The following is a 25,900-nucleotide window of genomic DNA, read 5'->3' on the forward strand; positions in this document are numbered from 1 at the left end:
CAGCTGCTTGAGCGCTCTATAGAGAGCCTCAGGCGGCTGCAGCACTCCTGGTCACCTCCCGAGTTCCTCCCCTTCCCTGTAGCGTGGTCCAGCTCCACTTCCTCCTGGCTGTCAGTTTCCTTTTCCCGGCCGGACTGACAGGAAGTGTACACTGAGTGCTGACTTCCTTTCAGTCCCGACTGAGTGACTGCCAGGAGGTAGAGAAGCTCGGGTCCAGGGAAGGAGCCTGAGGTTGTAACTAAGAACATAGGTAGGGTAGGGAGGGGAAAAAAATATAGGGGGTGGCGGGATTAAAAAAAACATAGGGAGGGGGGAGTAAGAAGGACACAGGGTGGGGGAGGGGGGAGTAAGAAGGACAGGGGGAGGGGGGAGTAAGAAGGACAGGGGGAGGGGGGAGTAAGAAGGACACAGGGAGGGGGAGTTAGAAGGACAAAGTTAGGGGGGAGGGGGACTAAGAAGAATATAGGACCTGGGGAGTAGGAAGCACACTGGGAGGGGAGTAAGAAGAACATAGGGAGGGGGAGTGGGAGTAGTAAGAAGACAGGTTTTCAAGATTGAAGGGTGTTTATGACCTTTATGACTTTCTATTCTCAAAGGACAACATGAAGCAGACAATAAAGAATGGAAAGCTTCATGAACGATGCAAAAAATTGGAACAAACCCTCCATGACATTGATGCTGATGACTTGGCACTTGAGATCAATTCCAGACCATGTAGCCACTTCCCCATTTGACGTGCTTAATTACATATACAGTGAGAAGCAATTGGATTTGTACAGTAATTTAAAGGGGTATTCCAGGCAAAAACTTTTTTATATATATCAACTGGCTCTGGATTGTTAAACCGATTTGTAAATTACTTCTATTAAAAAATCTTAATCCTTCCAATAGTTATTAGCTTCTGAAGTTTTCTGTCTAACTGCTCAATGATGATGTCACGTCACGGGAGCTGTGCATGATGGGAGAATATCCCTTGCATGATGGGAGAATATCCCCATAGGAGCTGGACAGCTCCCAGGACGTGAGTCATCAGAAAGCAGTTAGACAGAAAACAGCAACTCAACTTCAGAAGCTAATAACTATTGGAAGGATTAAGATTTTTTAATAGAAGTAGTTTACAAATCTGTTTAACTTTCCGGAGCCAGTTGATATATAAAAAAACGTTTTTGCCTGGAATACCCCTTTAAGCATTGTTTTGCGTCTACTCCTGACTCTCCCTGTGTCAGTGGCCTCTGGTGAGAGGAGCTTTTCAGCTTTGAAGCTAATAAAAAATTACATGAGATCCACCATGGGCCAAGAAAGGCTCACGGGACTGGCACTTACATCAATTGAGCGTGATGTTCGCCACTCTTTGGACATGGAGGACATTGTGATTGCCTTTGCAGAAAACAAGGTTCGCAAACAGCAGATTCAGATAATTTGCACATGTTTGTAAGAACTGAAAAATGTTAATGTGAGTGTGTGTGTGTGTGTGTGTGTGTTTTTTAAGTATGTTGGATTTAGTTATTGTGCACTTTTTTAATGTATATTGGATTGTATGGTACAGTGGTGTTTGTTGCAAATGTTCAAGTTGTTGAAAATGTTCAAATTTCATGCATATTAAATGCAAGAGCAGTATTTGCACTATAAACCTTTTTTATTTATATAAAGTGTGGGTGAACTTAAACTGTATGGCTATGCTGTGGTTCCTGTAGGCTTTGCGTACTTAAAGGGGTACTCCGGTGAAAACCTTTTTTCTTTTAAATCAACTGGTGCCAGAAAGTTAAACATATTTGTAAATTACTTCTATTAAAAAATCTTAATCCTTCCAGTACTTATTAGCTGCTGAATGTTATAGAGGAAATTCCTTTCTTTTTGGAACACTGATGACATCACGAGCACAGTGCTCTCTGCTGACATCTCTGTCCATTTTAGCAACCGGTTCAAATCCCACTAAGGACAACAATAAATAAATAAAGACATTATTATTATTATTATAACATCAGCAGAGAGCAGTGTGCTAATGATGTCATCAGAGAGCATTCCAAAAAGAAAATAATTTCCTCTGTAGTATTCAGCAGCTAATAAGTACAGGAAGGATTAAGATTTTTTAATAGAAGTAATTTACAAATCTGTTTAACTTTCCGGAGCCAGTTGATTTAAAATAAAAAATGGTTTTCACCGGAGTACCCCTTTAAGGACTCAGCCCATTTGGACCTTAAGGACTCAGACACTTTAATTTTTACGCTTTAGTTTTTTCCTCCTCGCCTTCAAAAAATCATAACTCTTTTATATTTTCATCCACAGACTAGTATGAGGACTTGTTTTTTGCGTGACCAGTTTTCCGTTGTAATGCCATCACTCACTTTACCATAAAATGTATGGCGCAACCAAAAAAATACAATTTGTGTGGGGAAATTAAAAAGAAAACCGCAATTTAGCAAATTTTGGAAGGTTTTGTTTTCACGCCGTACAATTTATGGTCAAAATGACATGTTGTTACGCCGAGCGCTCCGGGTCCCTGCTCCTCCCCGGAGCGCTCACGGCGTTTCTCTCCCTGCAGCGCCCCGGTCAGACCCGATGACCGGGAGCTCTGCACTGACATTGCCGGCGGGGATGCGATTCGCATAGCGGGACGCGCCCGCTCGCGAGTCGCATCCCAAGTCACTTACCCGTCCCGGTCCCCGGCTGTCATGTGCTGGCGCGTGCGGCTACGCTCTCTAGGGCGCGCGCGCGCCAGCTCTCTGAGACTTAAAGGGCCAGTGCACCAATGATTGGTGCCTGGTCCAATTAGCCTGATTAGCTTCCACCTGCTCCCTGGCTATATCACATCACTTCCCCTGCACTCCCTTGCCGGATCTTGTTGCCTTGTGCTAGTGAAAGGGTTTAGTGTTGTCCAAGCCTGTGTTACCTGATCTCCTGCTATCCATATTGACTACGAACCTTGCCGCCTGCCCCGACCTTCTGCTACGTCTGACCTTGCCTCTGCCTAGTCCTTCTGTCCCACGCCTTCTCAGCAGTCAGCGAGGTTGAGCCGTTGCTAGTGGATACGACCTGGTTGCTACCGCCGCAGCAAGACCATCCCGCTTTGCGGCGGGCTCTGGTGAACACCAGTAGCCACTTAGAACCGGTCCACCGGCACGGTCCACGCCAATCCCTCGCTGACACAGTGGATCCACAACCTGTAAGCCGAATCGTGACAGTAGATCCGGCCATGGATCCCGCTGAGGTGCCGCTGCCAAGTCTCGCTGACCTTACCACGGTGGTCGCTCAGCAATCGCAGCAAATTGCCCAACAAGGACAGCAGCTGTCGCAGTTAACCGCCACATTACAGCAACTTCTGCCTCTGCTACAGCAGCAACCATCTCCTCCGCCAGCTCCTGCACCTCCTCCGCAGCGAGTGGCCGCTCCTAGCCTCCGCTTGTCCCTGCCGGACAAATTTGATGGGGACTCTAGACTCTGCCGTGGATTTTTGTCTCAATGTTCCCTGCATATGGAGATGTTGTCGGACCTGTTTCCTACAGAACGGTCTAAGGTGGCGTTCGTAGTGAGCCTTCTTTCAGGAAAGGCCTTGTCTTGGGCCACACCGCTCTGGGACCGCAATGATCCTGCCACAGCCACAGTCCAGTCCTTCTTCGCTGAAGTCCGTAGTGTCTTCGAGGAACCAGCCCGAGCTTCTTCCGCCGAGACTGCCCTGCTGAACCTGGTCCAGGGTAATTCTTCAGTAGGCGAGTACGCCATCCAATTTCGTACTCTCGCTTCCGAATTATCTTGGAATAACGAGGCTCTCTGCGCGACCTTTAAAAAAGGCCTATCCAGTAACATCAAGGATGTGCTGGCCGCACGAGAGATTCCTGCCAACCTGCAAGAACTTATCCATTTGGCCACCCGCATTGACATGCGTTTTTCTGAGAGACACCAGGAGCTCCGCCAGGAAAAAGACTTAGATCTCTGGGCACCTCTCCCACAGTATCCTTTGCAATCTACGCCTGGGCCTCCCGCCGAGGAGGCCATGCAAGTGGATCGGTCTCGCCTGACCCAGGAAGAGAGGAATCGCCGTAGGGAAGAAAATCTTTGTCTGTACTGTGCCAGTACCGAACATTTCTTGGTGGATTGCCCTATTCGTCCTCCACGTCTAGGAAACGCACGCACGCACCCAGCTCACGTGGGTGTGGAGTCTCTTGGTTCGAAGTCTGCTTCTCCACGTCTCACGGTGCCCGTGCGGATTTCTCCTTCTGCCAACTCCTCCTTCTCAGCCGTGGCCTGCTTGGACTCTGGTGCCTCTGGGAATTTTATTCTGGATTCTTTGGTGAATAAGTTCTGCATCCCGGTGACCCGTCTCGTCAAGCCGCTCTACATTTCCGCGGTCAACGGAGTTAGATTGGATTGCACCGTGCGTTACCGCACAAAACCCCTCTTAATGTGCATTGGACCCCATCACGAAATGATTGAATTTTTCGTCCTTCCCAACTGCACCTCTGAGGTCCTCCTCGGTCTGCCATGGCTCCAGCTTCATTATCCCACCCTTGACTGGACCACCGGGGAGATCAAGAACTGGGACTCTGCTTGCCACAAGAAATGCCTCTCCCCCCCTCCCAGTCCCATCAGGCAAGCCTCAGTGCCTCCTCCTACACCTGGTCCCCCCAAGGCTTATCAGGACTGTGCCTTGCCTCCTCATGGTCCCCGTCCTGGTGACACCCTGCCCCGTGCCAAGCTTCACCCTCTGCCCTCCCTCCCCATTCCCACTCCTGCTGTACTGCCTGCCTTTGAGGAAACCCTACAATCACTCCCGGTGTCCTCGTCCCATGTGAAGCAGTTGCCGGACAAAGAAAGGGGGAGATCTAAGGGGGGGGGTACTGTTACGCCGAGCGCTCCGGGTCCCTGCTCCTCCCCGGAGCGCTCACGGTGTTTCTCTCCCTGCAGCTCCCCGGTCAGACCCGCTGACCGGGAGCGCTGCACTGACATTGCCGGCGGGGATGCGATTCGCATAGCGGGACGCGCCCGCTCGCGAGTCGCATCCCAAGTCACTTACCCGTCCCGGTCCCCGGCTGTCATGTGTTGGCGCACTCGGCTCCGCTCTCTAGGGCACGCGCGCGCCAGCTCTCTGAGACTCTGAGACAATGATTGGTGCCTGGTCCAATTAGCCTGATTAGCTTCCACCTGCTCCCTGGCTATATCACATCACTTCCCCTGCACTCCCTTGCCGGATCTTGTTGCCTTGTGCCAGTGAAAGCGTTTAGTGTTGTCCAAGCCTGTGTTACCTGATCTCCTGCTATCCATATTGACTACGAACCTTGCCGCCTGCCCCGACCTTCTTCTACGTCTGACCTTGCCTCTGCCTAGTCCTTCTGTCCCACGCCTTCTCAGCAGTCAGCGAGGTTGAGCCGTTGCTAGTGGATACGACCTGGTTGCTACCGCCGCAGCAAGACCATCCCGCTTTGCGGCGGGCTCTGGTGAACACCAGTAGGCACTTAGAACCGGTCCACGCCAATCCCTCGCTGACACAGTGGATCCACAACCTGTAAGCCGAATCGTGACACATGTGTTCTTTATTCTCTGGGTCAATACGATTAAAATTATACCCATAATTATATACTTTTCTATTACTGTTGCGCTTAAAAAAAATCGCACACTTTTTAACCAAATTAGTACGTTTAAAATCCCCCTATTACGAAGACCTATAACTTTTTCATTTTTCCGTATAAGCGGTGGTATGAGGGCTCATTTTTTGCGCCGTGATCTGTACTTTTTATTAATACCATATTTGCTTATACAAAACTTTTATTACATTTTTTATAAATTTTTTTAGGAATAAAATGTTATAAAAAAGCAGCTATTTTGGACTTTTTTTTTTTTTTACGTTCACGCCGTTCACCGTACGGGATCATTAACATTTTATTTTAATAGTACGGATATTTATGCACGCGACGATACCAAATATGTATCTAAAATCATTTTTTTTACACTTTTTGGGGGTAAAATAGGGAAAATGGGACAATTTAGGTTTTTATTGTGGGAGGGGGTTTTTCAAATTTTTTTACTTTATTTATTTACTTTTTTTTACTTTTATTTTTACACTCTTATAGTCCCCATAGGGGACTATTTATAGCAACCATTCAATTGCTAATCCTGTTCAGTGCTATGTATAGGACACAGCACTGATCAGGGTTATCGGTCATCTTCTGCTCTGGTCTGCGGGAAGGCAGATCAGAGCAGAAGACTCCCGGAAGACAGCGGAGGCAGGTGAGGGGACCTCCGTCTGCCGTGCAGGATGATCGGATTACCGCGGCAGCGCTGCGGGCGATCTGATCATCCTGTTAAGTGATCGCGATGCTGCAGATGCCGTGATCTGTATTGCATGGAGCCTAATAAAGTTATGACATAAGAAATAGTTGGGGTATCTTAGTTTGGGGATATTAGTCTGAGGGTTTATCCCTCAGTTGTGTTGTGATCTGTATTGATCACGCCATCTGAGGGGTTAATGGCGGACATCCGCGGGATCGCGGGTGTCTGCCATTACCGGCGGCACCCTGGCTGCGATCCACAGCCGGGACCTGCCGCGCATGATGCCGGCATCGCTCCGATGCCCGTGGTTATGCTCAGGACGTAAATGTACATCCTGGTGCGTTAAGTACCACATCACCAGGACGTACATTTACGTCCTGCGTCGTTAAGGGGTTAAGGTGGGGAGGGGATGGAGGGGGGTGCTCCATGTCTATTTTGCTTGGGGCCCCCAAATTCCTTCAAATCGCCCTGGGGAGGAGGAATGGACATGCTTATGTTGTGAGATTAAAATAACACTGTGGCTAGCTTTTTGTGAACTAGTATTTCCTGTTTGACTTTTCTTTTTTTGACTACAAATCCCACAATTCCATTTTCCTCCCTCCCACACATCAGCCACCCCACCCATTGAAACATAAATGAGCTGCATCCATTCAAAAGACCTGTAGTTTTCAATCAGGGTGCCTACAGCTGTTGCAATAGTTGCAGTTGATCTCTCTCCCACCAAGCGATCCCTCCACCCATTGAAGCAGACAGGCTCCCTGTCATCAGCTGACTAGTGAGTCAGGTCTCGGCCGCATTGCAAGCTGGGAAAAATCTGAGACAACAGTCATTTTGTATGCTGGTAAAAATTGGAGTGAAAATCACAAAAGAATTGTGAGAAAACCGTCACACACAGGTACAGACACTATATTATGAACTACACTAACTTTACAGCCCCTGTAGCATAGTCAAATAAATAAAATTCCTGGAATACCCCTTTAATTTCTATGGGAGAGCCGAAGATACCAGAGTATCTTTGGTGCTCCTATAGAATGAAGCACATGCCATCTCTGAGAGACACTTATCCCCAATCCTGTGGATAGGGGATGAGTTTTTTTTAAACGGACAACTCCTTTACGAAATATTCATTATGGTTTCTGCTTATAGTCAATAGAAGAAGAGAATGTACATTTTCAGCATTCATTTCAATAATACAGATTGTGGGTAAAACTACACATCATTTATTTTTCCCTAGGCAGAAAAAAAAAAAAGTTATAGGGGACAAAACAGGCCAAATGTAAGCATACTCATAAAAAAATGGGTCTGTAGATGGGGAAATGAAAGGGTTATGGCCATTAAAAGGTATGGAGGAGAAAAAAAAGGTTTGAATAATGATAGTAACACTTTAAGGGACAAAAAAAATTGTCTCATGGTTCCTCTTTCTATTTTTAGGCTCTCAACGTGTCTGCAGAAGGAAATGATATTTCATCAGAATGGCGTTGTCTGCCGGATCTTATCAACTTATGGACTAGTTAAATATCCAAGCCAAGTCAAGGTGAAAGCTACATTAGTACTGTATTTGGGTCAAACCTTTCATCCAAAATATTCTTTCCAAAATCAGATTCAATGGACATTGAGAAGATGCTGGTCTGGATGCTGTTGTGCATCTCAAGAGTTCTGGGCTGGACAGGTAGGTCGTCATTTCTCTACTCTACTCTAAAATCATGGCTAAATTGCGAGAAAACACATTAAAAACACTGTAAAAAGCCCACTATGTGAACACAAAGGACTTCAGGATATAGGTGAATACCAAATTTAATTAGTTCAATAAATGACTTTTCTTTGTAATTTTTTTTATTTGCTTAGCATATTCTGATTTTCATAGCTTTTTTTTACTTTCCCATTAATGGAGGGCTTTTTTTTGGTGATGGTTGATCGGTATATTGTGTATTTTTGTATACACCATGATATCACTTATGTTGTTTTTTTTTATTGCATTTATGATAAATGGGAAAAGGTTTTTATTTTTTTAAAGACTTCAGGGAAAAGGTCTGAAAATGTATCTGCCCATAATGACCGATCATCCTTAGCTTTCTTTTTTCCGATTTATTCTGGTAAAATGAAATTGGTTGCTACGGGCAAATGAGACAAGTTATTTTCTCAGTTTTGATAAAACCAAGCCTAGTTTAACTGATTTAATGTTGTTTGATTTTTGGTTAAGAAAATAAATAACATAAGCCTGTCTGTCAACTAAGGACTACATTGTCCGATATCACCAGAGCTGATGGCTTTAGACTAGAAAAAGACCCCAAGAAGTGGCCATATGTTGATAATGTATGGACGGTTTCTTCAAAATGACTTCATAAAATCTAAGATTTTGTTAAAATCTCTGCAAAAATGTGATTAGCTCTTTATCCTCAAAACTGGGGCCATTGCTGGGATCTAAAAAGATTCAGGACTCGAGCTCCAAGGCACATTTTTCCCCCACCTTTATTTGTAAAAATAAATTATAAATGTAAATATATACAGTATATATATATATATATATATATATATATATACATATATATCTCAATGTGGGTATGTGTGTGTGTGTGTGTTTAGCATTTAGCCAAATGGCTAAAGATATTGACATTACATTTGGCAGACATGTTACTAATATGTCAACAACAAACATAGGATAGGTGATTTAACCCTTACTCACCCCCATTTGCCAGGGTCTGGGTTTTTGTTTAAAGTCCCATACAAGTCTATGGGAAATATATGTTACTGCATAACTTCCAAATGGCTGGAGATATTTCGATAATACTTGGTCACATGTTACTTATATATCCACTTAAAATATAGGATAGTTAATGAAACCCATAACTACCCCCATTTGTGAGGGTCAGGGTTTTTGTTTAAAGTCCCATGCAAATTAATGGGAAATGTATGTTCCCACATAACTTCCGTACGGCTGGAGATATTTCAATACCTGGTACACATATTACGGGTTGGGATATGAGGACGGATATGAGGTCAGGATAGGAGGTCAAGATAGGAGGACGGGATAGGAGGTCGGGATAGGAGGTCGGGATAGGAAGTCAAAATAGGAGGTCGAGATAGGAGGTCGGGATAGGAGCACAGGATAGGAGGACTGGTTAGGAGGTCGGGATAGGAGGTCGAGATAGGAGGTCGACGAGATAGGAGGTCGAGATAGGAAGTCGGGATAGGAGGTTTAAATAGGAGGTTGAGATAGGAAGACGGGATAGGAGGACGGGATACGTGGTCGGGATAGGAGGTAAGGATAGGACGTCGGGATAGGAGGTTGAGATAGGAGGTCGAGATAGGAGGATGGAATAGGAGGACGGGATATGAGGACGGGATATGAAGTCGGGATAGGAGGACGGGATAGAAGGTCGGGGTAGGAGGACTGGATAGGAGGTCGGGATAGGAGGACGGGATAGGAGGTTGGGATAGGAGGTTGAGTTATGAGGACGGGAAAGGAAGTCAGGATAGGAGGACGGGATAGGAGGTCGGGATATCAGGTTGGGATATGAGGACGGGATATGAGGTTGGGATATGACAACAATATATGAGGACGGGATATGAAGTTAAAAGCTTCCTCTGTTGATTTTCCTCCCCAACAAGGATTAATAAGGAAAAAACGGACAACACAGGGTACTCAGCTATATATATATATATATATATATATATATATATATATATATATATTAGGGCTGTACAATATTGGGAAAATGTGCAAAATATTGCCATTTCATGTCCAATCCCCTCCATTTTACAACTATCCACTCTTATGCCCACCGCCCATTTTACATCTCCCCATTTAATTTCTATCTCCCCTGTCACATTCTCCCCTCATGTACACATCTTCTCCCATCACATTTTCCCCCTATGTCACATTCCCCCCTCCCCCTGCCACATCCTCCCTCTGTCACATTCCCCCCTCCCCCTCCCACATTCTCCCCCCCATAGTCACATTCCCCCTTGTCACAATCTCCCCCTCTGCCACATCCCCCCCTTGTCACATTCCCCCCCGTCACATTCCCCCTCCCCCTGCCACATTCTCCCCCCCCATATCACATCTCACCCCCACTGTCACATTCTCCCCCCCTGCCACATCCCCCCCTTGTCACATTCTCCCCCTCTGTTACATTCTCCCCCCCCCTGTCACATTCCCCCTCCTGTCACATTCTCCCCCATATTACATCTCCCCCCCCTGTCACATTACAGTATGCCCCCATCACATTACAACCCCTGTCACATTATCCCTGCCCCGTCACCCCCCCCCCCCCCCCTGTAGGTAGCTTTTCGCACTGCAGCAATACACTGGGTTTCCCAGGCGGTTTTCAAATCTCCCACCGGATCTGGGAAACCCCATCAGCCAATCACTGGCATGACACGTGACACAGCTGTGGCCAGTGATTGGCTGGAAAGGGAAAGGTCCTACTACTTGTATGGTAAAGAGGAGACACCAGACCGCACGGAGACGACCAGCATCAGCAGGGACTGGGAGTAGGTGAGCAGAAGTTTTTTTTATTTTTCTCCCTGCGCCCTTTTACTTAGCTCAGTGTTTTTCTACCAGGGTGCCTCCAGCTGTTGTGAAACTACTACTACCAGCATGCCTGTCCGGTCCGGGCATGCTGGGAGTTGTAGTTTTGCAACAACTGGAGGCACCCTGGTTGGGAAACAATGACTTTTAGTATTTAAATTTGTTTTTACCTGCTCTGGCCGGCCCCTGCCTGCAGCAGCACACGGGAGCCGGGATGAGCAGATAATCGCAATATCGCAAAAAGCAAAAATCGCGATTCGATTCCTTTTGCAATATATCGTGCAGCCCTCTATATATATATATATATATATATATATATATATATATATATATATATATATATATATGGAAAGCACATATAGTGCGGGTGATGCTGATCAAAATGATACTCACAGCGTCCATATTGGCCCAGCCGTTCCTCAGCAATTCTTTTTCTTTTTATGTAAATTAGGGCCTTGGGGCATAGGCAGAGCTCCGAACCCAGTTAGGGTCACGCTGACGTCATCTTCGCCGGGCGCTCTGCCTGGCTCATCAATATTCATAACCCCTCCCTGCTCTTGCGCATGCGTCATACACAAACACAGGGGGCAAGAGCAGGGAGGGGGGTTATGAATATTAATGAGCTAGGCGGAGCGCCCGACCGGCGGAGTTGACATCAGCATGCCCCTAGCTCTGTTTGGAGCTCCGCCCATGCCCCAAGGTCCTCATTTGCATAAAAAGGAAAAGGAGAATTGCAGTGGAAAGGCTGGGCGCTGTGAGTATCATTTTATTAGCATCACTCGCACTACAAGCCTATGTGACAGCTTAAAGGGGGTACTCAGCCCCTAGACATCTTATCCCCTATCCAAAGGATAGGGGATAAGATGTCAGATCGCCGGGGTCCCACTGCTGGGGACCCCGGGGATCGCTGCTGTAGCGCCCCGCCATCATTACTGCGCAGAGCGAGATCACTCTGCACGTAATGACGGGCAATACAGGGCCCGGAGCATTGTTACGTCACGGCTCCGCCCCTCGTGACGTCACGGCCCGCCCCCGTCAATACAAGTCTATGGGAAGGGGGCGTGGTGGTCGTCACGCCCCCTGCCATAGACTTGCATTAAGGGGACGTGATGTCATGAGGGGCGGAGCCATGACGTCACACTGCTTTGGCCCCTGTATCGTTTGGATAGGGGTTTAAGATGCCAGGGGCGGAGTACCCCTTTAAGAGCGGGTGATACTGCTACACTACATTGCCATAATTGTACAGACTCAAATAAAGATAGCATGTCACATGACATAATTTTTTTGTCTTTTATCATACCTCCCCATGACATGCCACTCCAGGGAAGAGTCAGGGCCCGTCAAGGAGATCGCGTGGGGTCCCAATGCTCGGACCCCCAGTGATCTAACACTTATTCCCTATCCTGCAGATAGGGGATAAGTTATATTTCTATGACAAATCTCCTTAAGTAATGTAAGTAATCTCCTTATTTTGGCCTGGCCAATGCCCATAATTCAAATCTGACGTGTTTAACTATATTAACAACTTCAGGATGCTTTCACTTTTCCAAGTGATTATGAGAAGGCTTTTTCATGGCACTTTATATTAAGGATTCATTTTGGCCAACAGCTTCAGCTATCATTTGTGAAAAACTCTAAAATGTTGCAAACTTTTGCAAAATTTTCAATTATTTTAAAGGGGTATTCAAGGAATAAAAAACAGGCCTTTTTTCTTTCAAAGACTTCTCCCTGTTTGTCTCCAGGTTGGGTGTGGTTCTGCAGCTCAGTTCCTTTGAAGTGAATGGAGTCAAGTTGTAATACCACACCCAAAGTGGAGACATTGAGGGAGGCGTCTTTGAAAGAAAAAAGGCCTGTTTTTTTTTTTTTTTTATTCCACGAATACCCCTTTAAGAAATAATTATATAATTAAATATTATTATTTCTTAAAAGCAGAGAATGTCACCTTTCAAAAATGCAAATTTTTAAAAAAAAAATTGAAACTTTAAAGTTTTTCACAAATTATAATATAAATTACAATTACTAAATCTCAGAATCACCTGGATAAGTTAAAACATTTCAAAGTTATTAGCAAAGATAGTGAGACAGGTCAGATTTGAATAATGTGCCTTGGGCTGTAATTCCACCAAATTCCAACTTTGGAGTTACTGTCTGTTTCAAAAAGTGTGGACTGACGGACGCTTTTTCATAGACTTAAAGGGGTATTCCGCCCCTAGATATCTTATCCCCTATCCAACGGATAGGGGGATAAGATGTCTGAACATGGGGGCCCCGCTGCTGCTGCACCCGGCACTCGTTTAGAGCGTCGGATGCAGCGCCGAAGCGCCGGAGGCTTGTGGTGTCCCGGCCACGCTCCCTCAATGCAAGTCTATGGGAGGGGGCGTGATGGCAGTCTTGCCCCCTCTCATAGACTTGCATTGAGGGGGCATGGCTGTGACATCACAAGCGGGGCACGGCCATGACGTCACGAGACTCCGCCCCACATCGCCAATCATTCGGCACGAAGTAAAGTTGCTCCGTGCACCAGATGTCTGGGGTGCCACAGCCGAAGTTGGGGGGGGGGGGACCCTTGCAATCAGGCATCTTATCCCCTATCCTTTGGATAGGGGATAAGATGTCTGGGGGCAGAGTACCCCTTTAAATAGAACAGATTAATTTAAAAAAAATGTTAAAACTGCTGATTTTTAATACTATTTTGTTTCTGGTTTTTGCTTTGATTTTACAATGTGTGAACGAAGCCTAATAGTGCTAGTAAAAATACAACGCATCCAACAAAAAACAAGACCTCATACAGCTATACCGATAGAAAAATATATTTTAAAAAAAGTTACAGCTCTTGGAAGGCAGGGAAATTAATAAATTAAATATCTATTGTGTTCACCTGTGTGGAGGAAGGAATTATCTTATGTGTATGTATTATAGTGTTTTATTATTATTATTATTTTTATTATTATTATATTTTTTTTTTTTACACAGATATGAAAGAGAAATTGTTTTCTTTCCCAAAGCAGTCGTCCACCTCATATGTTGAACTATTTCCAGAACTTTCTGGCCCATTTGAAGAGGCTACGGTCTGCATGAGATTCCACTCAGATCTGACCCGGGGTTATTCCTTATTTTCATTGTCCACTCGGAGCAAATCTAATGATTTTCTCCTCTATTATTTTCCAGGATCTAATAAGTTTTCACTATCAGTCAGTGATATTCACCGGTATAATATATTACAGGGCAATAATTTTACGGAATGGACAAGTATTTGTGTAACCTGGAACTCTTCGGTCGGGTCGGTGTGGATCGATGGGAAGAAGTACAACATCGACAGGACAGCGAATGTGACGATCGGCGCTGACCCTATCATTATTATTGGTCAGGAACAAGATTCATATGGTGGAGGATTTGAAACGTCTCAGTCCTTTGTGGGAGAAATAACGAATGTTCATATGTGGGATAAAGCTCTGACTGATAACAATATTATAGATTATTGTGCAGATAATGAAATAAGTGGTAATGTCATTAACTGGAACGCTTTACGGTATAATCTTACTGGTAATGTCAATACACTTCTTTATGTAGATCCCTATCCTTGTGAACCTGTATACAGTTTATAGAGTCTTACATATATTTATTACGTCAAAGCAATGTCTATTAAAGGGAATCTGTTGGCAGAGTTAAAGGGGTACTCCAGTGGGGAAAAAAAAATCGTAATCAACTGGTGCCAGAAAGTTAATCAGATTTGTAAATTACTTCTATTAAAAAATCTAAATCCTTCCTGTACTTATTAGCTGCTGAATACTACAGAGGAAATTCTTTTCTTTTTGGAACAAGGTGCTCTCTACTGACATCTCTGTCCATTTTAGGAACTGTCCAGAGTAGGAGAAAATCCCCATAGCAAACATATGCTGCTCTGGACAGTTCTTAAAATGGACAGAGATGTCAGCAGAGAGCACTGTGCTCATGATTCAGCAGACAGCACTGTGTTCCAAAAAGAAAAGAATTTCCTCTGTAGTATTCAGCAGCTAATAAGTACTGGAAGGATGAAGATTTTTTTTAACTTTCTGTTTAACTTTCTGGCACCAGTTGATTTAAAAAAAAAAAAAAAAGTTTTCCACCGGAATACCCCTTTAACCCCTTAAGGACCAGTAACCCCGTGTCATATCACGGCGGGCCCGGCGTCATAGTGAAGCCGGGACCCGCCTCTAATAGCGCGCAGTGCCGATCGTGGCGCCGCACGCTATTAACCCTTTAGCCGGCTAAAAGTGAAGGTGAAAGTTGCCGGCTAGCTCAGTCGGGCTGTTCGGGATAGCCGCGGCTAATTGCGGCATCCCGGACAGCTGACAGGACAGCGGGAGGGCCCCTACCTGCCTCCTCGCTGTCCGATTGCCGAATGACTGCTCAGTGCCTGAGATCCAGGCATGAGCAGCCATGCGGCAGAATCGTTGATCACTGGTTTCTTATGAGAAACCAGTGATCAGCATAGGAGATCAGTGTGTGCAGTGTTATAGGTCCCTATGGGACCTATCACACTGCAAAAAAAAAGTGAAAAAAAAAAGTGAATAAAGATCATTTAACTCCTCCCCTATTAAAAGTTTGAATCACCCCCCTTTTCCAATAAAAAAAAAAACCACAGTGTAAATAAAAATAAACATATATGGTATCGCCGCGTGCGGAAATGTCCGAATTATAAAAATATATCATTAATTAAACCGCTCGGTCAATGGCGTGCGCGCAAAAAAATTCCAAAGTCCAAAATAGTGCTCAACAAAATAGTGATCAATAAGTCCTATCAATGCAAAAATGGTACCGTTAAAAACTTCAGATCACGGCGCAAAAATTGAGCCCTCATACCGCCCCATACACGGAAAAATAAAAAAAAGTTATAGGGGTCAGAAGATGACAATTTTAAACGTATTAATTTTCCTGCATGTAGTTATGATTTTTTCCAGAAGTCTGACAAAATCAAACCTATATAAGTAGGGTATCATTTTAATCGTATGGACCTACAGAATAATGATGAGGTGTCATTTTTACCGAAAAATGAACTACATAGAAACGGAAGCCCCCAAAAGTTACAAAACGGCGTTTTTTTTTCAATTTTGTCGCACAATGATTTTTTTTCCATTTCACCGTAGATTTTTGGGCAAAATGACTGACGTCATTACAAAGTAGAATTGGTGGCGCAAAAAATAAGCCATCATATGGATTTTTAGGTGCAAAATTGAAAGAGTTATGATTTTTTAAAGGCAAGGAGCAAAAAACGAAAATGCAAAAACGGAAAAAACCCCGATCCTTAAGGGGTTAAGCCCTTAAAGGGATACTCCGGTGGAAAACTATTTTTTTTAACTCAGTTTAACAGATTTGTAAATTACTTCTATTAAAAAAATCTTAATCCTTCCAGTACCTTTTTAGCAGCTGTATGCTACAGAGGAAATTATTTTCTTTTTGAATTTCTTTCCAGTCTGACCACAGTGCTCTCTGCTGACACTTCTATCCATGTCAGGAACTGTCCAGAGCAGGAGAGGTTTGATATGGGGATTTACTTCTGCTCTGTGGCTAATGCCTGATGTTAGAGACGCTTGAAACATGACTACTGGTTAGTTGTGTGTGTACTTTCACTCTCAGAAAATAAATAGTAATTCTCCTTCCTTAGTCAATTTTTAAGACTGGTCAGTGTTGGACATCACCTTACAGATTAAAGGGGTAAAACTGTTCCGAACACTGGAGCCAGCGTCGGGAGCTCGTGATGTCATAGTCCCGCCCCCCTCATGATATCACAACCCACCCCCTCAATGCAAGTGTATGGGAGGGGGCGTGACGGCTGTCACGCCCCCTCCCATAGACTTGCATTGAGGGGGCGGGGTGCGACATCATGAGGGGGCAGAGCTATGACATCACGAGCTGCCGACTCAAGCGTTCGGAATAGTTTGTTCCAAATGCTGAGCAGCGGAGGACCCCTTTAAAGTGGTACTACCGTGGAAAACTTTTTTTTTTTTTAAATCAACTGGTGCCAGAAAATTAAACAGATTTGTAAATCACTTCTATTAAAAAATCTTAATCCTTCCAGTACTTTTTAGGGGCTGTATACTTTAGAGAAATCCAAAAAAGAAATGCATTTCCTCTGATGTCATGACCACAGTGCTCTCTGCTGACCTCTGCTGTCCATTTTAGGAACTGGAAAAAAATCTCCATAGCAAACATATGCTTCTCTGGACAGTTCCTAAAATGGACAGCAGAGGTCAGCAGAGAGCACTGTGGTCAGGACATCACAGGAAATGCATTTGTTGGGGGGGATTTCTCTTTAGTATACAGCCCCTAAAAAGTACTGGAAGGATTAAGATTTTTTTAATAGAAGTGATTTACAAATCTGTAACTTTCTGGCATCAGTTGATTTAAAAAAAATGTTTTCCACGGTAGTACCCCTTTAACTAGAGTGAGAGTTTTCTTCTGCAGGAAAGCTTACTTGAATGTTTTACCCCACAGGGGTATCAAAGCATGTAAAGTTGTAGCTTGGCTTCTATTACCCTGGGCAACAGATCAGTTTATTGCCCTAGCCCTGTATCTAAAAAACCTGGAAAAAGTAAGGAGTCTTGTTGGCACCCCTGACACCCAGCTAGTATTTTACTGTGCCAACATTATATTTACTTCTGATTAATAGAAAGCGTAGCTTGGCAGAGTTATTCCGCCGCTATGGGGGTAGGTCATGATGTTATTATGACCCTATGACCTTTGGTCACCAAAAATGTAAAATACTGTGTTTCTCCGAAAATAAGACTGAGTCTTATATTAATTTTAATCAACAAAAACACACTAGGGCTTATTTTCAGGGTAGGGCTTATTTATTTATGGTACCGTATGTACATTGAACAACATTTAACGGTATTTACTCCCCCCCCCCATCATTATCATGTGATGGGCACAGCTCTGCCCCCCAACATCCCCCAGTTTATCAGCCCAGCGCTGCATCCCATATCGGGGGACTAATCGGATGTGACCCGCAAGCGCTGCTTCTCTCCCCCCTGCCAAATAATTATCAGCCACTGTGCTGTACTTTGTATTCCTGTGCCCGGGCTGCAAATATTAAAAAAAAAAAACTTTAACTTACCTTCGTCCTCTGTTCCCGCATTGCTAAGGAACCGGCCTCATGGTCCCTCCGCTGTTCTTGCTGCGGTCCTGGGGATGGGAACGTCACAGAGCCTTCAGCCTATCACCGGCCGCAGCGATGTCCCACCTCGGCCGATGATAGGCTGAGCCGACTGTCATGTAAGAAGCCGGCCAACTCCTTACATGACAATGCGCTCAGCCTATCACCGGCAGAGGCGGGACATCGCTGCGGCCGGTGATAGGCTGAAGGCTCTGAGACATCACAACACCAGGAAGCAGCAAGAACAGCGGAGGACAGTGAGGCCGGTTCCTTAGCAACGGGGGAACGGAGGACGAAGGTAAGTTAAAGTTTGTTTTTTAATATTTGCAGGCTGGGCATTGCCTAGGTCAGTGGTCTTCAACCTGCGGACCTCCAGATGTTGCAAAACTACAACTCCCAGCATGCCCGGACAGCCGTTGGCTGTCCGGGCATGCTGGGAGTTGTAGTTTTGCAACATCTGGAGGTCCGCAGGTTGAAGACCACTGGCCTTGGTCTTATTTTCGGGGTAGGGCTTATATTGCAGCCCGCCCCGATAATACAGCTAGGGCTTATTTTCGGGGTAGGGTGTATTTCCGGGGAAATTGCCAAAAATGTAAACCATGCAATTCATGTCTCTGGGCTCGACTATATACCCGTAATTGTTCAGCTCATTGATTAGCGCCTGGCTGTACTTTTTTTATTATCATAAATTAACATACAGGTATTCTAAAATATGCAGATTTATTGGTTAGGATTAATAAACATAAATGAGTATATAAGCAATGATTATATGTATATATGAATCATCAATCAAATTTTTAATAAAGCATTATAAGCTAATTTTAGTAACTTACATATAGTAAAAGGATAATTTAATATCATCTACAAGATATTAAAGGAAAACTGTCAGCTTTCCTGCCCCGCACTAACCAGTGGTACTGGCTGGTAGTGCGGGGGATGCTGATCAGTTTGATCCTTACCGTGCCCGGAACCGCCGCGCCGTTTGCCAGTTATCTTCTATTATCAGTATATTCAAATGAGGTGCCAACTGGCACTCTGACGTCAGTGCCCGACCGCAGTGTCTCCCAGCTCATCAATATTCCCCCCCTCTCTTCATTACGGAGCAGTCCGGCACTGACGTCAGAGTGCCAGTTAGCATCTCATTTGAATATACCGATAATAGAAGATAACGGGCGAACGGCACGGCGGTTCTGGGCACTGTAAGGATCAAACTCATCAGTGTCCCCCACAAAAGCAGCCAGTACCACTGGTTAGTGCAGGGGAATAAAGCTGACAGTTTTCCTTTAAGTCTTAAAGAAATATGAACATACTAAGCTTATCTTAGTAGTTACATTCAAACTACATGTTACGAAAATTTTATCAGTTACAACAATGTATTCCAGGATTTTTTATTTTATTTAACCCCTTCATGATCCAGCTAGTTTTGGCCTTCATGACCCAGTCCGTTTTTTCAAATCTGACATGTTTCTCTTTAAGTGGTAATAACTTTGGACTGCTTTTACCTGGCATAGTGATTCATAGATAATTTTTTCGAGACATATTGTACTTTATATTAGTGGTAAATTTTTGTTGATACATGAAGCGATTTTTGTAAAAAAAACTCGAACATTTTCAAATTTTTCACAATATTTTAAATTCTCTATATTTGAAACTCTCTACTTGTAAGAGAAATAGTCCTGCTAAATAAATATAGTTATTAATTCCCATTCAACATGTCTACTTTATGCTGGCATCATTTGTTAAACATTCTTTTACTTTTTTACGACATTAGAAGGCTTATATTATTATGAGCATTTTTTCAAATTTTCCACAAAAGTTCAAAATGAAAACTATTTATTCATCCCAAATGTGCGAAGAGCGACGTTTTGATGGTCTCACACCATCATTATCAAGCAACTATTGTTACATCATGTGACTTTTTATGGCCACGCAGGACCATAAAAAGTCACATGATGTAACAATAGTTGCTTGATAATGATGGTGTGAGACCATCGAAACGTCGCTCTTCGCACATTTGGGATGAATAAATAGTTTTCATTTTTTTCCCCATACCTTGAGTGCCACAGCATCTTCTTTGGAACTACGTATGCAGGATCCTGGAACCGGATCCTAGCTGAAGGCACCTACTCACGTTTTTAGGAGTGCTGCTTTCTTCTTTGACATATATATATATATATATATATATATAACACAAAAAAAAAGGATAAGTTGGCCAGCACATACTAATACCAAACTACTGCTTGGACCTGGCGTACAGGTGCACACCACTACCAGCACCTTATAAAGATGGGTGGGGTGCAGGAGCCAACATGGAGGTAGCCATTCCCCCATATGTATAACACAAACAAGGATAAGTTGGCCAGCACATACTGATGCCAAACTACTGCATGGACCTGGCGTACAAGTGCACGCTGCTAGGCTAAATATACATAAACAGAAAAATACAGCAGCACACTGCTAATACAAAGATACAGATAAAACATGAAATGCTATATAGCTATAATGCAAAAAATGAAAGAATTGAGGTGCTTTGCTCACCATTTGGCAGCCAAATAGTTTGGACCATCCCACCGCAATAAGGTGACCTATGTATATATACGTGTTCCTTTACAAAAAAAAAAAAATTAAAGTGAAACTAAAGCATGCCGGCGGGCACAGTGTCGGCAGCTCGGGACGGGTAAGAGACACTGGGGGAAGGGGGGACAGGTAAGGGACACTGGGGTCTCCTAGCAGAGCAGTATGTGTGTCACATACACTGCACTGCTCAGGAATTTTCTGGAGAAACGCTGCCATCAGCTAATCAGATTTGACTAGCTGATAGGAGCGATCGCTGTGAGGGGGGGGGGGGGGGTGGGGGGTGGGGAATCTTCCCGGTCATGACGTACATGTATGTCATGGGTTGGGAAGGGGTTAACCCCTTAAGGACCCAGCCAATTTTCACTGTAGGACCTGGCCATTTTTTGCACATTGACCACTTTCACTTTAAGCATTAATAACTCTGGGATGCTTTTACCTTTCATTCTGATTCCGAGATTGTTTTTTCGTGACATATTCTACTTTATGCTAGTGGTAAAATTTTGCATCATAAAGTTGACATGTTTTTACTTTTGGAAGACATCCAGAGGGCTTCAAGGTATAGCAGCAATTTTTAAATTTTTCACCAAATTTTCTAAATCGAAATTTTTCAGGGACCAGTTGTTTTGAAGTGGATTTAAAGGGCCTTCATATTAGAAATACCCCACAAATGACCCCATTATAAAAACTGCACTCCTTAAAGTATTCAAAATGACATTCAAAAGGTTTGTTAACCCTTTAGGTGTTTCACAGGAATAGCAGCAAATTGAAGGAGAAAATTCAAAATCTTCATTTTTTACACTGGCATGTTCTTTTAGACCCAGTTTTGGAATTTTTACAAGGGGTAAAAGGAGAGAAATCTTCCTAAAATGTGTAACATAATTTCTCTCGAGTAAGGAAATACCTCATATGTGTTGTCAAGTGTTCGGCAGGCGCAGTAGAGGGCTCAGAATGGAAGGAGCGACAGTGGGATTTTGGAGAGTGAGTTTTTCTGAAATGGTTTTTGGGGGGCATGTCACATTTAGGAAGCCCCTATGGTGCCAGAACAGGAAAAAAAACACATGGCATACTATTTTGGAAGCTACACCCCTCATGGACTGTAACAAGGGGTACAGTGAGCCTTAACACCCCACAGGTGTTTCAAAACTTTCCATTAAAGTTGGATGTGTAAGTGATTTTTTTTTTTCACTAAAATGCTAGTTTTTCCCCAAATTTTACATTTTTACAAGGGGTAATAGGAGAAAATGCCCCCCAAAATTTGTAACCCCATCTCTTCTGAGTATGGAAACACCACATATGTGGACGTCAAGTGCACTGTTGGCGCACTACAATGCTCAGAAGAGAAGGAGTCACATTTGGCTTTTGCAAATCAAATTTTGCTGAAATGGTTTTTTGGGGATGCATGTCCCATCACGTCTCTGTATACCATCATTGATCATTATCTCGGCATCTCCTCAGTATCCCACTTCTTGAAAAAAGATCCCACCATGCCTCCTCTCCAGCAACAATTTATTCTTGAAAGCCCCAGCTGTCACTATGAAAAATGGACAAATAACATCCCGTTTGGTCAATATAAGTGCATCAGACGCAACTGTACCAAAAACTCAGACTTCCAAGAGCAAAGCACCATCTTTGACCAGCGGTTTACAGCAAAAGGATACCCAAGTTAACTAATTACTCAGAGCAAGCAGAGTCAAGAAACTCAGCCAAAAAGACTGCCGCAGCTCCAAGAACCCCCACGAATGAACCGCTAAAGAAATCATGAACCCACAACATTTCTATAATTTCATTACCACTTTCAGCAGTGACAATCGGCAAATCTAAAAAATACTCGATTCCCACTGGAAGATCCTGAAACTCAACCCTTTCCTCAAAGATATCCTGCTCATCAGACCTAATGTCACATTCCGAAGGAATCTTTCTCTCAAAAATATACTCGCACTCAGCAAACTAAAAAGTAAGAAAATAACGATTCCACCCTACTGATGACTCAAGAACGCATATGCAGCTACAAATGCAGTAAACCTGGTTGTAAATGCTGCCTAAACATATCTAACAAATGCAAGAACTTCACATCCAAAATCTCCAATGCAACCTATCCGATCAAGAGCTTCATGAAGTGCAGCACTGCATACGTCATGTATCTCCTCCAATGCCCATGAGGCCTTCAGTATATCGACCGGACCATACAACCTCTCCACTGTTGGATCAACAAGCACAGATCCAACGTCTCCAGAAGCTACCAACTGCACAGTGTATCTCAACATGGAGCACAGCAGCATAATTGCAATTTTGGATCTTTTACAGTTACTCCCATATAGCATGTCCCCAGTGAGACCAACCAACGATATGCCAGCTTGCGCAGAAGAGAGAATTTCTGGATATACAACCTGAAAACACTGGTCCCCCAGGGACTTAACGAGTACAGCGAGAACGTGACCTGAATGTCACCTGGACGTCAACTACCTGCCCATTCCATATCTTTCACCCCCCTATTTTTGCCTATTTTATCTCTTTACAGTTACCATCATGTTCCAGGATCCCAAACCCTGTTACATCTGTGAGATCCTTCTGCCGACATCAACACCATGATCCACGGCCACCATCCAGCTATATCCCGACTGGGTACCAAAACTTCCACAGCTGGCATAGCTGACATCCCTCGACTCCACCGGACTAGATGCTGTTTGGTCGCTGACTCTCTGTACAAGCCTCCGATTAGTTCTCTTTTTTGAACATCCTTTGCCGCTACTCTGAATTTCAGTATAGAACATATCGAAACATAGGTCTTGATCCTGATTGGTCGTCATCCCACTGGGCAAGCTTCTTATTTGGCTCCCTCCTTCAAACAACTCTTTGCCGCCTCTCAGAACCCATTGTTGAAATCACTGAATTATAATTAGATATTATATATAATTATCTGATTGGCTGCCATCCTCCTGAGGGATGATCTGATTGGCTCTTCCTTTTCTAACACTGCCTCATCCCGTCATTGGACTTTACCATACAGTACTATGAACCAGACCACTCTTCTCTGATTGGTCGCTTCACTCGAGGCAACCAATGGAATGAATGAATTTCCTTTGAGCAGACAGCCATGTATCACACAATAATTCTGATACATTTATGTCGACCCCAGCCGGCACTGTACGTCACCGAGGATCTCGACAGTAATTAGCCCATTTCTCCTCCATATTTTCCTGACCAGAGCGCACCAAATTTGAAATATGGACTGCCTAGCTGCATCTATAATGCACAGCCACACCCCTTATTGTACTTATTTACATGGTTTATTTGCATTTCTTAGGTCTTTTTTAGATCCATTATGTATATGCTAATTCTTGCCATCATCCTCCCCACCCACTTACTTTGGCACCCTTTTTGAACATATTTCTAGCCTACCTGCTCTGTCACAGACAAACAACTTTATTACTTGCAATTTACCAAGGGAGATTACCTTTCCGAAACGCCTCTTGCCACGACCTGCCGTTTCATGCATTAAAGGTTTTTATTTTATTTTGTATGTTTTACTAAGTTTTTAATAAATGACCTATTGAAACCATCTGCCACTGGCTTCCCAGATCTTCTTGGTTGGAAGCACCGCTGCAATTACAATTTTCATATACCTCTCAGTGCACTTACATCATGTCTCATATATCTATTTATTTAGGGCAAGTTTAAAAAAAAATGTTCAAAAAGAAAAAAGTTCCCCTAAAGTGTTTTCTATTCCTTACTCTTTTGTTTTCTAGTTGAATATTTTATTATAGCACATATAATGTCACAAGACAAATTACCATCTAATCTTAAAATGCGTTCAGACATTGGGAAAACTTACAAAACACGAGACATAATTCCAGATTTGTCAATCGGCCTGTAACCATAACCAAAATAAAATTTATAGCCATTTCTGCATGAAGCACAGCCTTATTTTTAAGACTTTAAACTTGGCCAAAAACATGTGCAAACGTGGCCTTAGATTGGTCACTTTCCTTGCTACTTCCTCGAATATGTAAGGACAAGATCAGCACAATAAGAAAAACAAACGTGTAACATAGAAACACCTTATCATACGCTACCACTATAAGGTCACCAATATAATAACAAATTCCAGTATACGGTGACCATGGACAATGGATATCAGGTTTACACAGGGTCTGGAGAGAATACTAACCCTGCAGACTATAGATAAGTCATAAAAGGTCTCCATGTAGACCAGGCCTTTTTCTTAATTTTTCTGAATTTACAAATATCTAGTTTTACATTATTCTAAATTTACAAATAACTCCCAAAATTTGTATAATTTTTTATTTTTTTTTATTTACTTCTTTATCTTAAATATCCTGTTGAAACTCCCAAAAAGGGATAATTTTGGCATTTTTTTTTACAAATTTCCAATTCTGTTCTAACTCTCAAATAGGGATAATTTTTGGAACATTCTAAAAAAAAAAAAAAAAAAAACTTTGTGTCTTACAAAACCTCTGTGTGCATGCTAACACCCTGCCAACAACCAGGGATCCTTTATGCAAGGTGTTTGAATCATACAATCATACAGTGTGTTTTTAAACAAGCTGTTAGTTACCATGGATAACCGCATGTCACTGTAACTTTGACATTAGCTTAGTCTTAAAACCACATTGCAGGTTTGCGGAAAACTTGTTTGCTGTGAACCAAACATTTTCTGTAATTTCGGCGAGTCCAGAGAACCGAACTTCTCAAAAGTTCATTCGTCTCTATTTGCAACCTTCAGTTTGAATTTTTTATGGATAATCTTATTCACAATGACTAAGGCTGCCCCCGAGCCTGGTTCATACTCCCTTCCAGACATCTTGATGTACATAAAATGTTGGGAACGAGTTAAAGGGGTACTCCGTCGCTAAGACATCTTATCTCCTATCCAAAGGATAGAGGATAAAATGCCTGATCGGGGGGGGGGGTCCCGCTGCTGGGGACCCGCATGATCTTGCACGCAGCACCCTGTTAGAATCAGTCCCCGGAGCACGTCTGCTCCGGGTCTGATTACTGGCGATCATGGGGGCCGGAGCATTGTAACGTCACGGCCCTGCCCCCGTGTGACGACACGCTCCGTCCCCTCAATGTAAGCCTATGTGAGGGGGCATGACAGCTGTAACGCCCCCTCACATAGGCTTGTATTGAGCGGGCGGAGTGTGAAGTCACACGGGGCGGGGCCGTGACGTCACAATGCTCCGGCTCCCGTGATCGCCAGTAATTAGACCCGGAGTGAAGGTGCTCCGGGAACTGATTCTAACGGGGTGCTGTGTGCAAGATCACGGGGGTCCCAAGCAGCGGGATCCCTGCAATCAGGCATCTTATCCCCTATCCTTTGGATAGGGGATAAGATGTCCTAGCGCCGGAGTACCCCTTTAAATGTGAGCAGG

The 25,900-nt window shown here is 43.8% G+C and overlaps 1 protein-coding gene across 2 annotated transcripts in view; it reads left to right on the plus strand.

Annotated features, from left to right (window-relative positions):
* Positions 1–14,492, plus strand: part of LOC130311939 (serum amyloid P-component-like) — a 90,382-nt gene extending 75,890 nt beyond the window's left edge. For both annotated transcript variants that reach the window (XM_056552551.1, XM_056552552.1), the window contains 2 exons: positions 7,696–7,933; positions 13,769–14,492. In XM_056552551.1, coding sequence (XP_056408526.1) covers positions 7,870–7,933; positions 13,769–14,400 — 696 coding nt within the window. In that variant the 5' untranslated portion in view covers positions 7,696–7,869 and the 3' untranslated portion in view covers positions 14,401–14,492. The remainder of the gene's footprint in view (positions 1–7,695; positions 7,934–13,768) is intronic.
* The last annotated feature ends 11,408 nt before the right edge of the window (positions 14,493–25,900 follow it).

This window comes from Hyla sarda, chromosome 1 (assembly GCF_029499605.1).
Source record: "Hyla sarda isolate aHylSar1 chromosome 1, aHylSar1.hap1, whole genome shotgun sequence".
NCBI classification, from domain to species: Eukaryota; Metazoa; Chordata; class Amphibia; order Anura; family Hylidae; genus Hyla; species Hyla sarda.